This window comes from Dromiciops gliroides, chromosome 5 (assembly GCF_019393635.1).
Source record: "Dromiciops gliroides isolate mDroGli1 chromosome 5, mDroGli1.pri, whole genome shotgun sequence".
Lineage (NCBI taxonomy): Eukaryota > Metazoa > Chordata > Mammalia > Microbiotheria > Microbiotheriidae > Dromiciops > Dromiciops gliroides.
In genome coordinates, this window is record NC_057865.1 from 110,634,881 (window position 1) to 110,649,446 (window position 14,566).

Sequence of the window (14,566 nt, forward strand, 5' to 3'; positions counted from 1 at the left end):
AGCATTAAGCAAAGGCTGTTTAATAGAGTGTGTGGTGTGTGTGTGTTTGTGTTACAGTAAGATAGCTATTGACGAGATGCCCAAGGAATAAAATAAAGCATGAATAGAAATGTGGCTAGTCTTATGACACCACCTTCAGTATACTACATTGTTCTTTTGAGAAAGAGCAGGATATAAGGTGAATGCATTACCCTCAATAGATCAGTTTAACTTGCTGGATGCCTCTTGTCCTGAGATTTCCATTATTCTTACCAGATAGTTAGTACTTGATTTCTTTACCAATGATTCTTGGCAAAGATTAAAATAAAAAACAAAGCTCAAGTAATCTCCTTTTAAGGCCACCCTCCCTTGGCAACAGCAATTTCTCCATGTGATTTTTTATAATAATTACTTTGCATAATTGATAAACTTGTAATTTGGATTTGACAGTGTTTGGTTTAAACTTTTGTAGTGTGTTAAGTTTTACTTTTAAGTGGAGAAAATTAGATGTTTATTTTTATTTTTATTCCTTTTTTTGTAAGGATGAAATTTCTGAAGAACGGGCACTGTTATATTTTTTTCTCTTATAGGTTTTAAAACGACCAGAATATTTTGGAAAGTTTGGTAAAATACATAAAGTTGTCATCAATAATAGCACATCATATGCAGGCTCACAGGTAACTAATTTAAGGGATCTTTACATTGTTTCTTTTTCTTTTTTTTCCCCCCAAGCCTTGATTTAACATGGGCTATTAGTCATTGTATTTTCAAAAGGAGGTAGTTCATTATTAAAATTTATTTCTCTTTGATTATAGTTTGGGAATGAATGGATCTTTTGGCTAAGGGATGTTAGTTGAATAGCACTCTCTATTGGTGTACTGGAGGAAATAGGAATTGTACCTATAATGGGACCCACCCCGTAGGATTTCTTGTTCTATTGACTAACAGCCAGGATAATGAGAAAAAGATTTAGAGATGGGAATTCAGTCTTTTTATTGAAATAAATTTAGAAATACTTCCAAATGGCACACAGTCTTCAAACATTGAAAATTTAATAAAATCATTTAATAGTATTGGTATTAGGGCAGGTAACCTTAATTTTCATCTCTAAGGTAAGACTATGCCTTACCCGTTTTTATTTTATGTGGTTATATGGGAAGAGAGAAGGTTGAAAATTACAGTCAAAGTTTATGTAAAGTTGGATATGTCATAAGAGTTTTTACTATGTTGAAAATTTTATTTAAAACTCAACAATCAAGACCTGTGACCTGAATTAAAATTTTTCCAGATCAGATTCCTATATAGATCATAGTCTAGTTAAAGGTAGGCATATTACATTAAACAGAAGAGGTAATATAATGGAGAGGAAAACAGTACTAGCTTTGGAGCTGAAAGCTCTAGGTTCAGATTCTAACTTTGCTTCCCTCTGTGGCCTTAGGCTTTTTAATTTTTCAAGGCTTCAGGTTACTAATTTGTAAAATTAAACGGTTTGAACTAGATTGCTAAGAGTTAAAAGTTTCTGACCCTAAGGATTGCTTTCAAAAATTGGCTCTTAGCTTTCTTTTGGCTGAAAAATCACATTCATTATTGAATTTTTTCAGATAACATTGTTTTAAATTCTTTATCATCATTGTAATAGAAACTTTTTGTTATTGTCTTGATTTAGTTTTATGACAGTGGGATGGGATGTTTTCACTTTAGGGTCCAAGTGCCAGTGCTTACGTCACCTATATCCGGTCAGAAGATGCTCTCAGAGCCATACAGTGTGTCAACAATGTAGTAGTAGATGGCAGAACACTTAAGGTAATATAATTTCTTTTTGATGACCTATTTTTTTGGGCCAAAACATACATTATTACTGGACAGATTTTATATATCAAGTTTCAAGGCAGCATGTCTGTTGTAATTAATTAATCTTGGTGCCTGACAAGGTAAATCTACTTAGGCATTTGCCAATTTCTACAGGAATTTTCTTGTTAGAATAAATATAAACTAGAACTCTACCCCAAATTATTATTATCATCATCATTTATTTATTTATTCATTTATTTATTCATTCATCTATTTATTTATTTATTTATGTGGGTGAGGCAGTTGGGGTTAAGTGACTTGCCAAGGGTCACACAGCTAGTAAGTGTTAAGTGTTTGAGACGGATTTTGAACTCAGGTCCTCCTGAATCCAGGGGCCGGTGCTCTATCCACTGCACCACCTAGCTGCCCCCCAAATTATTTATTTTAAACATTCTTTTCTTTTTCAATTTTGAGTTTCACATTCTCTCATTCCCTGCTACCCTTTGCCCTGGTCCACTGTAAGGGCAAGCAGTATACCAGTTACACATGTGAAATCCTGAAAAACCTTTCCACATTAGCCATGTTTCAGGAAAAAAAAAAAGGAAAAACTGAGATTTATATTAATTTGCACTCAGAGTCTATCAGTTCTCTCTCAAACCAGATTTCTTACGGAGTGTTTTCTGAAATATCATATATCGGCATATGTTTCTTAAATTGTATTGTTGTCCTTCTTGAAGGCAAAGTAATATTTTTGTTATCTTCAAAATTTTTCTTCTTTTTTTCCGGCAGGCTTCTCTAGGTACAACAAAATACTGCAGTTACTTCCTAAAGAATATGCAGTGTCCAAAACCTGACTGCATGTATCTACATGAATTGGGGGATGAAGGCAGCTAGCTTCACAAAAGAGGAAATGCAGGTAGTAAAGCAGTATGAATTGCCAGCTTTGCAGAGAGAGCAACAATTAGTTTTTCTTTTTTGTTAAATGATTGCCTTCAAAAGTGGAGAGCTTATAAAAGAAAAAGTAACGTTATCAACAAATGTAATCTAAATAGGATGTCATGCACATTCCTTGGGTTTTTTCTTATCTGTGTTTTTTTACATGGTGTCCTAGAAAATATATCCCATCAAAATAGGGAAATGATGATATTTTAGAGAGTTATGCTCTCTCCTTCAAGTGTTCATTGCATTAGTATCCTATGAAAAAGTGAATTGAATGCTTAATGTCCTATGTTCTTTCACTTTCCTCCTCTCCTGTTTCCTTTCCAATTTATAGTATAAATATTCTTTAGAAGTGAAAATGTTGAAAAGACATCATATTACATGAGGATTATACCACAATATAATGCTGTACTTCCCTATTGTAGATGAGGACTTCAGATTTGTGGCTGTGGACTTTGGCAGGAATACTTCTCTTTTAGAAGGTGGGGGGCATTCCTTGCTACCTTTCATTCTTCACGTCAACCTAGAGCAAGTCTGATTAGAATGAAGAGCACATTGCTCATTTTCATTGGGAAAAGTTTGCCTTCTTTGACTTTGGAATTGCTATAGTTTAAACATTCCTGTATAAAAAAATACAGTACAATCCATGTTATATTGTCTTTAGGATCTAGAAGCAATATTAAAATGAGTTCTGGGCAAAATTTTCTTGGGTGTCATCTAAAGAAGACCTACTCAGTTAGATTTTGCATCATAAGTATACCAAATGACTTCAGCTAATTTGCTTATTTGAAGCATTTTTTGAAAACAACTTAATCTGGTCACTCCCTTGTAGTAATGAGATTTACCACGTATTATATGGGCTATCCCTGTTCAGGTCTTTTGATAACCAGTTTTCAATAACCATCTAAAGGAAATGTATGAAATAATTTTCCTTGTAAATGGGGAATTTTCAAAGCTTTTAAACTTTTTAGAGCTTGTACCTCTAGAAATGCTGAATGCTGTAGAGGCAGTCTTAGTTCATCAGAACTTTCTTTACCTGTGTTTTTCTTGTTAAAATATTTCCTTAATATACAATATGATAGTTATATGATAATTTAATATTGTATATTGTAATATTTAAGAGCCTTTTCTGTATCTGATGATAGGAAATGCAGTATTTCATTCTAAATAGAATAGTTAAGAAAATGTGAATGGAAAGTACAAATGTGTGAGTTAATGGGCCTCATAACAGAGAATGATATTGCAAAAAGTATGTAATTATACTCGAGTAAAATGGCATTACCTTTCCTTAGTTTTTGCTCAGCTATTTATTAGAAGATCCCATTATCAAGCTGAACAAATGTAAGCAGTAATCAGTTTTTTGTTTTTGTTTTTGTGGGGTAATGGGGGTTAAGTGACTTGCCCAGGGTCACACAGCTAGTAAGTGTCAAGTGTCTGAGGCCAGATTTGAACTCAGATACTCCTGAATCCAGGGCCAGTGCTTTATCCACTGCGCCACCTAGCTGCCCCCCAGTAATCATTTTTGATCAAAATATTTAAAATAATCTATATTTCTAGTCAGGCTGTGTATACAAATAGTAAAATGAGTACTATAAATGTTTACTATTTGTTTGTAATTATCTGAGTTAAATTCTCTGTATATTTCCCCTTCTCCTTGTGTTCTATACCTCCCTCTATTACTCCCAAATTTTGTTCTTTCTTGGAGAATTTAATCATGTTATCTGCAACTGAATTAAAATTATTTTTATTTGTGACTTGGTGACTGAGACAGGGCAGACGAGAGGATGAAACGCTATTTGATGAAATTTTACTTCATTTTGCACTGTCTTGATGCTAAATAATGCTCTTTAAATATCTGGGGGAAAATGTCAGAGAATACATTTTATTCTTACCTTAAAGAACTTGGATTAAGAAATGCTTAGATTTTTGTTTCCTAAGTGTTAGTTATTTTCTACATATTGAATGATTTCCAAGCAAATTAATATTTTTTTGTTCTACCTTTTTGCCATATACCATGTAAATTTAATAGAGAAATTGCTTTAATCTAGAAAGTTTGTCAGTTTATCTTTGGTTAGAAGAATGCTTTTCATTTTGTATCATTGGTATCTTTAAGCTTCCAGGGGAGAGATGGAGTATTTCATAGTGGCTAATATATGAATGCCATTGCAGTTTTATTTTCTTTTTCCACCAGGCGGGTAAACACCAAGAGTATGAACAGAAGCTACTTCAAGAATTATATAAATTAAACCCCAATTTTCTTCAGCTATCTACGGGTTCCGTTGACAAGAATAAGAACAAAGTGACACCACTGCAGAGGTATATGCCTAAGTACCTGATTTTTATTTTTTGCTTTTTAAGCCACAGCACTTTGTGACAGGCCTAACATTTGTCCTTTCCATGCAGAATTCCTTAACTGTTCAAGAAATCTTCCTGATTTGCTGATTTAGGATTGGCAGTTTCAAATGTGTGATGGTCTTACTACATCCTGCCACTACAGCCAACCCCCCCCCCCACTGGCTGTTGTGCAGTATTGCACTCTCTATTAAAAGGAAGTTTGGCAGGTGTTCAGAATATAATTAACACCTAATTGAGGCTTTATGCTTTATCTAATCACAACAATTGAAATCTCTGTGGAAAAAACTGAACTTTAAGAGAGAAAGTGGAAAACTGTGATAAATATATTTCTGGATCTATAGATAGTTTATATATATATATATATGTCACACAGTTTTCTACTTGCCATATGTGTATATCTCTGTGTATACAGATACACACATATACGTAAGTATGAAAATGGAATCTGTAGAACTTACTCCCCATAGATAAGGAGCTCTTGTATTCCAGAATCTCATTTGCCTTAGGGAAAATATTGTTTTTTATCACAGGGTTCGAGGTGGCTTTGTTTAACTTCAGTGTTCATACAGACCAGTAGAATTTACTATGAATTGGATGAAATTCATTTTATTTTGGTGCCTACCACTGTATATCAGGCTTTAGACTATCAGGAAATAGTATTAATCCATAAGACCTTTCTTTGGGTTGTTCTTTAGCCTGCAGTACCTTAAGTTTAAGTAGCCAGGTCTGTTTTCTGTTTTAGTAGGTATAGCACTTCAAAATTCTGTTAGTCTTCATTTTAAATAAGCAGAATTTCTTGTAATTCAAGGATACTGAGGTTTTTTTTTAATACATATCACCAGAGTTAAAACTGTTGACATTTCATTGTCCAACTCTGAAATAGCTTTATTGCTAAGTATATATTAGTACACGGATGCCTTTGTTCAGATATATCTTTGACCAACATATGGGTTATCAAAATACTTTTCTTGTACTTTAAAGTTAGATTATGAAATAATTGTTAAGTTATTATCTTGGATATTAAAGGTTAATGCAATAGTATCAACCTCATGTTGCTATGTATTATAGATCTCAGGGCAGAACATACATATTACATTGTAATTAAGAGAAATTTATGTTTACATCAGACATGAATAAAAATAAGTTCAAGAATAATAAGCTGGATGGATATATTTTTCTCCCTTTGACTTTTTCCTCCTTTTCACCTTCCTCTTTTCCTTCCCTACCCTATTTTAAAAATAGATCAAACATGTATTATCACTTTAAAAAAATGAATATTGCAACCTGCAGCACTTAGGACAAGGATGAAATTACTACAAAAAAGGTTCCCCTCTCCCATAGATGTTTCCTTATAACTTATATGAGCATCTCTCTTTGCATTAGATTTTTGCATAACTTTGTAATTACATTTTAATTTAAATTATATATTTGTAGCTTATAATTTGTGTACATATTTCTTACATATGGAAATATAGCTTTGTAGATTGGTAATTAACTATTGACTAGTGATAAGCTTAAAAATACTTTGAATAATAAAAAACCGGGAATCAGGTGAGTGAATGCTGTCACAATTGTCAGTAAGACTGACAAAATGGATTTTCTTCTGTAGCACTTTCTTCCTTGATGCTGCTTCTAAATGACATCTACTTCTGGCCCAACCTGTGATCATATCAGGACAGGGAAATATCACCGCAGCTTCATGATGTGCCTCTCTTCACTGCTGCCCTGATCCTGTGATCCAGCTGCTGCTGATTGTTCCTGCTATGAATTATCTAAGTTAGGAATCAGGGATATCATCTGTGTGGGAGCCCCACTGTGACAATCTGCCATTAGATTTTTAAAAAAAAAATAATTTTATTTTTTTATTCTGAATTTAAACACCCCCCAAAGAGCATTTCAGTATAGACAGCAGAACATGAAAAGAGGATTGTATATGAAACCATGAATCTCCATTTCATACAGCTTGCTTTAAAAAAAAAAATATATATATATATAATAAATTCCACACGTTACTTTCAAAACTGTCCTGCTTGTCTGTGCTTCCTTCTGAACTTCCTTCTGTTCTCTTCTGTGCAATGTATAAAATATTTATAACGACCCTTTTGGGGGAGGGCATCACTATTATTGACTACCCTTTTCCCAAAATTCCTTCCTCCAATTAAAACCCGGGTGAATGAAAGAGAAAAACCCCCTGTAATAAGTAAGCAAAATCAAGCAAAATGAATCTACACAGTGGCTGAATACAAAAATATATGCCTCTTTCTGCACCTTGTGCCTATCACCTTTCTGTCAGGAAGAGGTCTACCTGCTTCATCATAGATCCTCTGGAGATATGGTTAGTTATTGCACTGAACAAAGTTCTTAAGTCTTTTGAAGTTGTTTTTCTTACAGTGGTGTTGTCCTTGTGTAAATTGTTTTTGCTCACTTCATTCTGCCTTGGCTCATACTACCCAGGATTTGCTGACATGATCTCTCATCATTTCTTTTAACACAGTGATATTCCATAACATTCATTTAGTACAATTTGTTTAGTCATTCCTCATTTGATAGGAACTCCATTATAGTCTGCTTCTTTCTCATCCCTCCATATCTCCACACACATGCGGACCCTCCCCCGCCCCCTTCATTCAGCATCAGAAAGCTTGTTTTATTTACTACTGTTCTTTCCCAGTATTTTCCTCCTTAACCCCAACTCCTTGTCCCACATTTGTTTTGCTATTGAATTTGATATATTTTGGTACTTAATTGTGTGTGTATGTTCAACTTTTCTTTATCCATTTCAGATAAGTGAGATCCATTTGATGTCTATGCCCTCCATTTCTTCATATTTGTTTGCTTGTCTTGTTCACCTTCCTTCCCCCTTCTCTAATGTTTCTTCTTCTATACTCCTTTGTTTTTCCCTCTTCTAATCCCCAGAACAAAACCTTATCACCTCTAAGACTTCTCTTTTTCTTATTTAATACCCTCATTACCCTTTGAATATTAGGAAAATCTTACCTTTCTCTGGACTCTTGTGTTTATATTTCAAAGCCTTATTCTCAGCTCTTGTCTTTTCAGTAGAAATGCTTGTAAATCTTTGTTAAATTCCGTTTCCCCCCATAAGATTATACTCAGCTTTACAGGGTAAGTTATTCTTGGTGGCAGACCTATCCCTTTTGCCTTTTTTGGAACATTGTACTCCGAGATTTCCTCTGCTTTTTAATAGAAGCTGCTGCTGCTTGTGTGAGGCTGGTTGTTAGATTGCTTGTTTCAGAGTGCTTGCAGTATTCTTTACCTTTATATGAGAGTTCAGGATTTTGGCTGGTATTTCTGAGACTTTTCTTTTAGGATTCCTCTCACAAAATTCTATCTTTATATTCTGATTTTAGTAGATGTGGAAAGTTTCACTTCTAATCTTTAAAACTATAGTCTTCAGTAATTTTAAAAAATCATGGGTTTTTAGGGAATCCAATTTTTTAGGGGGGGGGGGGTTGGCAGGGCAGTGAGGGTTAATGACTTGCCCAGAGTAACACAGCTAGCAAGTGTCAAGTGTCTGAGGCCGGATTTAAACTCGGGTCCTCCTGAATCCAGGGCCAATGCTTTATCCACTGCACCACCTAGCTGCCCCAATCCAATGATTTTTAAAAACTATCTCTCTGGGGAGAAACCCCAAACAAACAAACAAAACCCATCTCTCCTTGATCTGTTTTCCAAGACAGTTGTTTTATATCTGACATCTTACTTTTTTTTTTTTTTTTTTGCCCCCAGTCCTAATTTTTTTCTATTTCTCGCTGTTTCCTGGAGTCATTGATTTCAGTTTGGTCTATTATAGTATTTTAGGGACACTGTTCTTAGTTAAAATTTACCTCACAACTTTTCTTTTTTAGATTTTCTTTTTTTAGATTTTTTTAATAAATATTTTTATTTAAAGTTTTGAGTTCAAAATTCTATACCTTCCTCCTTCCCTGCCTTTCCCCCTTTCTGAGGCAGTAAACAATCAGATATAGGCTATACATGTGTAATTATGTAAAAAATTGCCATATTCATCATTTTGTATAAGAAAACTCAAAGAAAGAAAAAATGAAAGAATGAAGGTGAAAAATAGCATACTTTCAGTCTTTGTTCAATCAATATCAGTTCTTTGTCCTTTGGGATTGTCTTGGATCCTTGTATTACTGAAAATAGTTAAGCCATTCACAGTTCTTCATCAGACAGTATTGCTGTCACTGTGCACAACGTTCTCTCTGATTCAGTTCATATAAGTCTTTTCAGGCCTTTCTGAAATCATCCTGCTTGTCATTTCTTTTGGCACAGTAATATTCCATTACAATCATATATCATATCTTGTATGGCCCCTCTGTAATTGATGGGTGTTCCCTTGATTTCTAATGCTTAGCTACCATAAAAAGAGCTGCTGTAAATATGTTTGTACAGGTAGGTCTTTTTCTCATTTTAGGGATATCTTTGGGATATAAACCTAGCAGTAGGCATAGTTTTGAGCATAGTTCCAAATTGCTCTCCAGAATGGTTGAATTAGTTCAAAACTTCACCAACAGTAATTAGTGTCCCAGTTTTCCCACATCCCCTCCAACATCCCACATTTTCCATTTTTGTTACATTAGCAGGGTCACACAGGTAGTGTCAAGTGTCTAAGGCTGGATTTGAACTCAGGTCCTCCTGCATCCAGGGCCGGTGCTTTAATCCACTCTGCCACCTAGCTGCCGCCCCCTCCCCACTTACTTTTCTAAGCTACTTAGTCTCCTAATTTTTTTTTCTTCAGAGCTTTTATTTCATTCTTTAAAATCATTTTATTTCTTTTGTGTATTCATATAATCCTGATGAAAAATCATTTTTTCCTTTGAGTTTCTGCTTACAGTTGTCATCCAGTTAGATTACCAACCTTTTTTTGATAGTGGTTTGTATTTTATTCACTCATCTCTGACTTTTTTTGGGGGGGGGGGGCGGCAATGGGGGTTAGGTGACTTGCCCAGGGTCACACAGCCAGTAAGTGTCAAGTGTCTGAGGCCGGATTTGAACTCAGGAACTCCTGAATCCAGGGCCGGTGCTTTATCCACTGAGCCACCTACCCGCCCCCCTCATCTCTGACTTTTATTTCTGAACTGAAATTATGTGCCAAGCTTTAGGTTCACCTCCCTTCTGTGCTCTTGTGTAGGGCAGTCATCCCTGTTTGATATTGCTTTGAATCTTTGTGCTGACCTTTTCCTCTTGGGGTTTGGATCTTTGAGATTCAAAGCTCTGGTCTTTAGAGTCCTTGTTGTCTTTGCACAAACTGTTAGGGGACCTTAGAGGTTGTGGACCTGGAGCTTAGGTGTTACACAGCCCTGAATTTGCTGCTTTCTAACTACTGTTCAGCTTTTTGAGCACCCTAATGCTTTATCGGGGAAATCCTTCACTTTTGCTGCTTCAGGGAAAGAGGTTTGTAGGTGACAACTGTCTTCTAGTCTTGGGGGTACCTTGCTTGTTTTCTGTGTAATTTTTGGGTGGGACACACCACTGTGGTTTCTCATTGGTTTTCTTAATCATTATTTTGTTTGAGAACTTCAGGATTTTTCTTGTAGATATATGGAACTGGTTGTCCTGTTTCCTCTTTAGGCAACCATCTTGGCGGAAAGGTTTTTTTTCCTTCCTTCAGGAGTTAATCCATTGTATTTTTTAAAAAATAGCTTTCTGGTTCTAATCAATCTGGGCAGTTTTCATTTATAATTTCTTGTATTACAGTATTCAGACTTGTAACAAAAAAATCTTGGTTTTTAGAAAGTCCAGTGATTTTAAAATTATTTCTCCTTGTCATTTTTTCCAGATCACTTGTTTTTGATATCAAATATCTTCCATTTTTTCCCAGTATTTTGCTTTCATTTGAGTATTTCTTTCTGTCTCACTAATATCTGCTATTCTGGTTTTCAGGGATTTCATTACTTAAATAAAATTTACCATTTAATATTTTCAGTTAATTGTCCTTTTAATCCTTTTGAGATTAAACATTTTTTTTATCTCTTGCTTAGTTAATGCCTAGAGGTATTAATGTCCTTGTCAAAGATCTGTTTTTCCTTTGAATCAACACACTTATCGCTCACATTTATAGTTACTTGCTCCTTTTTTGGAATCTCTAGCTCTACAATCATTTTTATACTGGTTAGTGTTTCCTCTGATTTATTATTTGCTCCAGTTTTTGTTCCTGAACTGGGGCTTTGTTTCATGACCAGGCTCCACTCCATGCTTTTGCTTTTGGGTGGGTTATTGGACCTTCCTTGGGTCCTTTGGGTTTCTGCACCAACCTCCACCTCGAGGGGATATCTGATTTCAGAGTACTGTGCCTCTCAGTTTCCCTATATGACATCTCAGAACACAGTACTAGAGCCCTTGAGTTCCTTGGCCATTAGAGGCTGACCCCTATCACACTCTTCCCCATGGTTTCTAAGGTTCCCTCCTTGGGACTTTCTGGCCTCTCTGCAACTCTTACTTCCCTGGGACTTTCTTCAGGGACTTTCCTCCACTTTTCTTGCCTCCCAACATAGAACCCTGCAGGCACATGTCACTAGTTATCCTGGGAGGCTGGGCTTGTATACTTTTTCTAGTGCTAGCTTTGCAGGCAATTCCCTTTTCTATTGCCAATCAGCCTCTGTCTCACTTTTTATGTAATTCTGAGATGTAAGTCACAGTAGTTTCTTATTAGATTTTTGGATCATTATTCTGTCTGCTATGAATCTTTTTTTTTTCCTTTTCCCTTTCCTTTTCCATTTACATTGTACTCATTGTGTATGTTATTTTGTTGGTTCTGCTTATTTTACTTTGCATTGATTCATATGTCTTTCTACTCTTATCTGCATCCATCATATTTGTTGCTTCTTACAGTGCATTAATTTTCTTTTATATTTAATTTTGGATATGCTGAATTCAGTTCATGTACTGCAATTTCTTTGGCCATTCCCCAATAATTGGGCATTCAATTCTTTGCTACTACAAAATATAAGGTAAACAGGGTTAAGTGACTTTCCCAGCCTCACACAGCTGGTGTAAGTGTCTGAGACCGGATTTTAAGCTCGGGAAGATGTCTTCCTGACTTCATGCCCAACACTCTATCTATTGTGTCACCTACCTGCCCAAAACTTTTAGAATCTATTGTGAGATATGGAAGACACAGGTACAGCATGATGTGTCTTTGTCAAAGCAGAATTACAGTAGCTCAGAAAGAATGTGATATGTGCAAATTTAGAGGCATTGTCATTAAAAATGTTCACATAGACTATTTGTGTCCGACCTTTGGTAGAGCCTTCTGGGGGCTTTTATTGGTCTGATCAGTCATAGTTGGATGTACTATACCTCTTAACCCTGACATAGTGATGGCATTTTTTTGGTCGTTTTTGAGCATTAAAGACTAAGCAACTAACTACAAAATATACTGCTTTAAATATTTTGATGTGTCTGGGGACTTTTTAATTTTTTTAAACAACTGCACCAATAACACATTAGTATGCCAATTTTTCCAATCCCTCTTTAGCAATGACTTCCCATCTTTTGATCTTTTTACCAATTTGTTGTACCCTTTGTTAACCCCAATATACCTAATGCTCCTGTCAGATCAGATACCTGTTCAGATCCCTCATACCCCTTCATTGCTTCATCTCATTAGACATTGTGTTGTATATCTTCTCTCCCCGCCCTCCCCCCTCTGAAATCTCACCCATTATTAAAGGTCTCCGTCAAATACCATTTCCTTTATGAAAACTTTGCCCTGAACCTCTTGTGTCAGAAATCTTTTGCCTTCCTGATACATTTCTTAATTATTTGTACTTTACTTTTGTTTTTATTTTCTCTTTTGAATTGCAATTTTGAATATTTGTGTGTGTTCTGTTTCTCCCCAGAGAGTGTGAGATTCCTAAGGACTATCTTTTTAGTATATAGTACAAATGGCAGCATTTCAATAAATCAAGGTTGAATTTATGAATGGTTGGTTCAGTCATATTTCAGTTCTCCATCCTTTAATCTTTTCTGCCATATAATTTTCTTCCCTCAGTTTCTGTCCATTTACATTTAAGCCTGTGCTCCCAGTTTTGGGAAGGATATAGAAGTTTGAAACAGTTTAGTCTGGAGCAAACGTGGTAATAAGCAGGAGCAAATGTCAACAATATAGGGCAAAATGAATGCCAAATTTCATAGATTCTGAATACAGCAATAGTTCAGAGGTGAGGGAGACCAGTGAGGACTAGAGCAGTTTGTGCAGAAGGTAGAACTTGTACTGGGTCTTGAAGATTGTTAACAGGATTTAGATAACTTAAGGGAAGAAAGGAGGGCTTACAAGGAGGGAAACAAGTGATTGGATGAATAAATCTAGAGTGCAGGTAGGAATGAGACTAGTGTATTCATAGATTAGTGAGAAGATTGGATTAGTAAGAAAAGAGTTTGTATATGCAGAAGAACTTGAGACTTGGTCACCACTGATAACTGAGTAGCACTGTTATAAGAAGATATATTTGTAGACTTGAATAAAGGAAACAGTGTCTAAAATAAAGAAGGCCAGCTAGGAGGCTATTAACAATCTAAATTACCTTATACAAATTGTTCTCCCCAATCTACTTCCCTCTACCTCAGTTTACATTATCTAGAATTCTCTCAGATAATTTCTTTTGTCTTTTTTTCCAATGTAGTATTATTATTATTTTATTTCATTAATTTATTTGTTTAAACATTTCCCAATTCAGGATCAGTAAGTTTGTTTTCATGTGACTATTCTCTTCTTAATATTATTCTCTTCCTTTAATCCCTCCTCCCTATCCCCACTTGTTTTGTTGAGTTTAAACCATATATGTGTGTTCAGTCTACTTTGTCAATTTCAGATAAGTAAGGTTCATCTGACACCCATACTGCCTACTCATTACTTCATTTTTTTATAGTTTCTCATACCTTAGTTATGAGAAACAGCAAGTTCTACCTCTTCTTCCTCCTTTCTATGCTAATATATTTTGCCTTTTTACCCTCCCTTTTCTTCCTCCTGTTCAAATCCTCAAAACAGAATTAGGCCTTCCTCAGAGCCTCTATTTGTCTTATTTAAAACCCTCTCAGTATATTTTCAAGACTGTAAGGCTCTGAAGGCAAACTTTTTTCTTCTCCTATTAGAATGTTAGCACTGCATCATCCTACAGGTCCTTCCAAATAACTTTTACTTTCTAGGTTTCTCTGGATTTGTGTTTGTATTTCAAAGTTCTTTCTCAGCTCTGGTGTTATTTTTTGCTTTGTTTTTAAATCAGAAATGCTTGAAAGTCCTCTATTACATAATGGTCCACTTTCTTTCCCCTGTAGGATTATACTTAGCTTTGCAGGATATAGTTGTAAGCCTTTTGCCTTTTGGAATATTGTATTCCAAGATCTCTCTCTCTCTCTCTCTCTCTCTCTCTCTCTCTCTCTCTTTTTTTTAAGTAGAAATTGCTGGGTCTTATATAATCCTGACCAAGTTCCTTGTACATGAACTGCTTCTTTCTGAATGCTTGCAATATTTTTTCTTTGA

General features: G+C 35.3%; 1 protein-coding gene across 1 annotated transcript in view; it reads left to right on the forward strand.

The window, feature by feature from the left end:
- CNOT4 (CCR4-NOT transcription complex subunit 4) overlaps positions 1-14,566 on the forward strand; it is a 183,177-nt gene that overhangs the window by 107,916 nt on the left and 60,695 nt on the right. Inside the window, 5 exon segments of the mRNA XM_043967561.1 lie at positions 570-656; positions 1,681-1,782; positions 2,560-2,655; positions 2,657-2,686; positions 4,901-5,025. Coding sequence (XP_043823496.1) covers positions 570-656; positions 1,681-1,782; positions 2,560-2,655; positions 2,657-2,686; positions 4,901-5,025 — 440 coding nt within the window.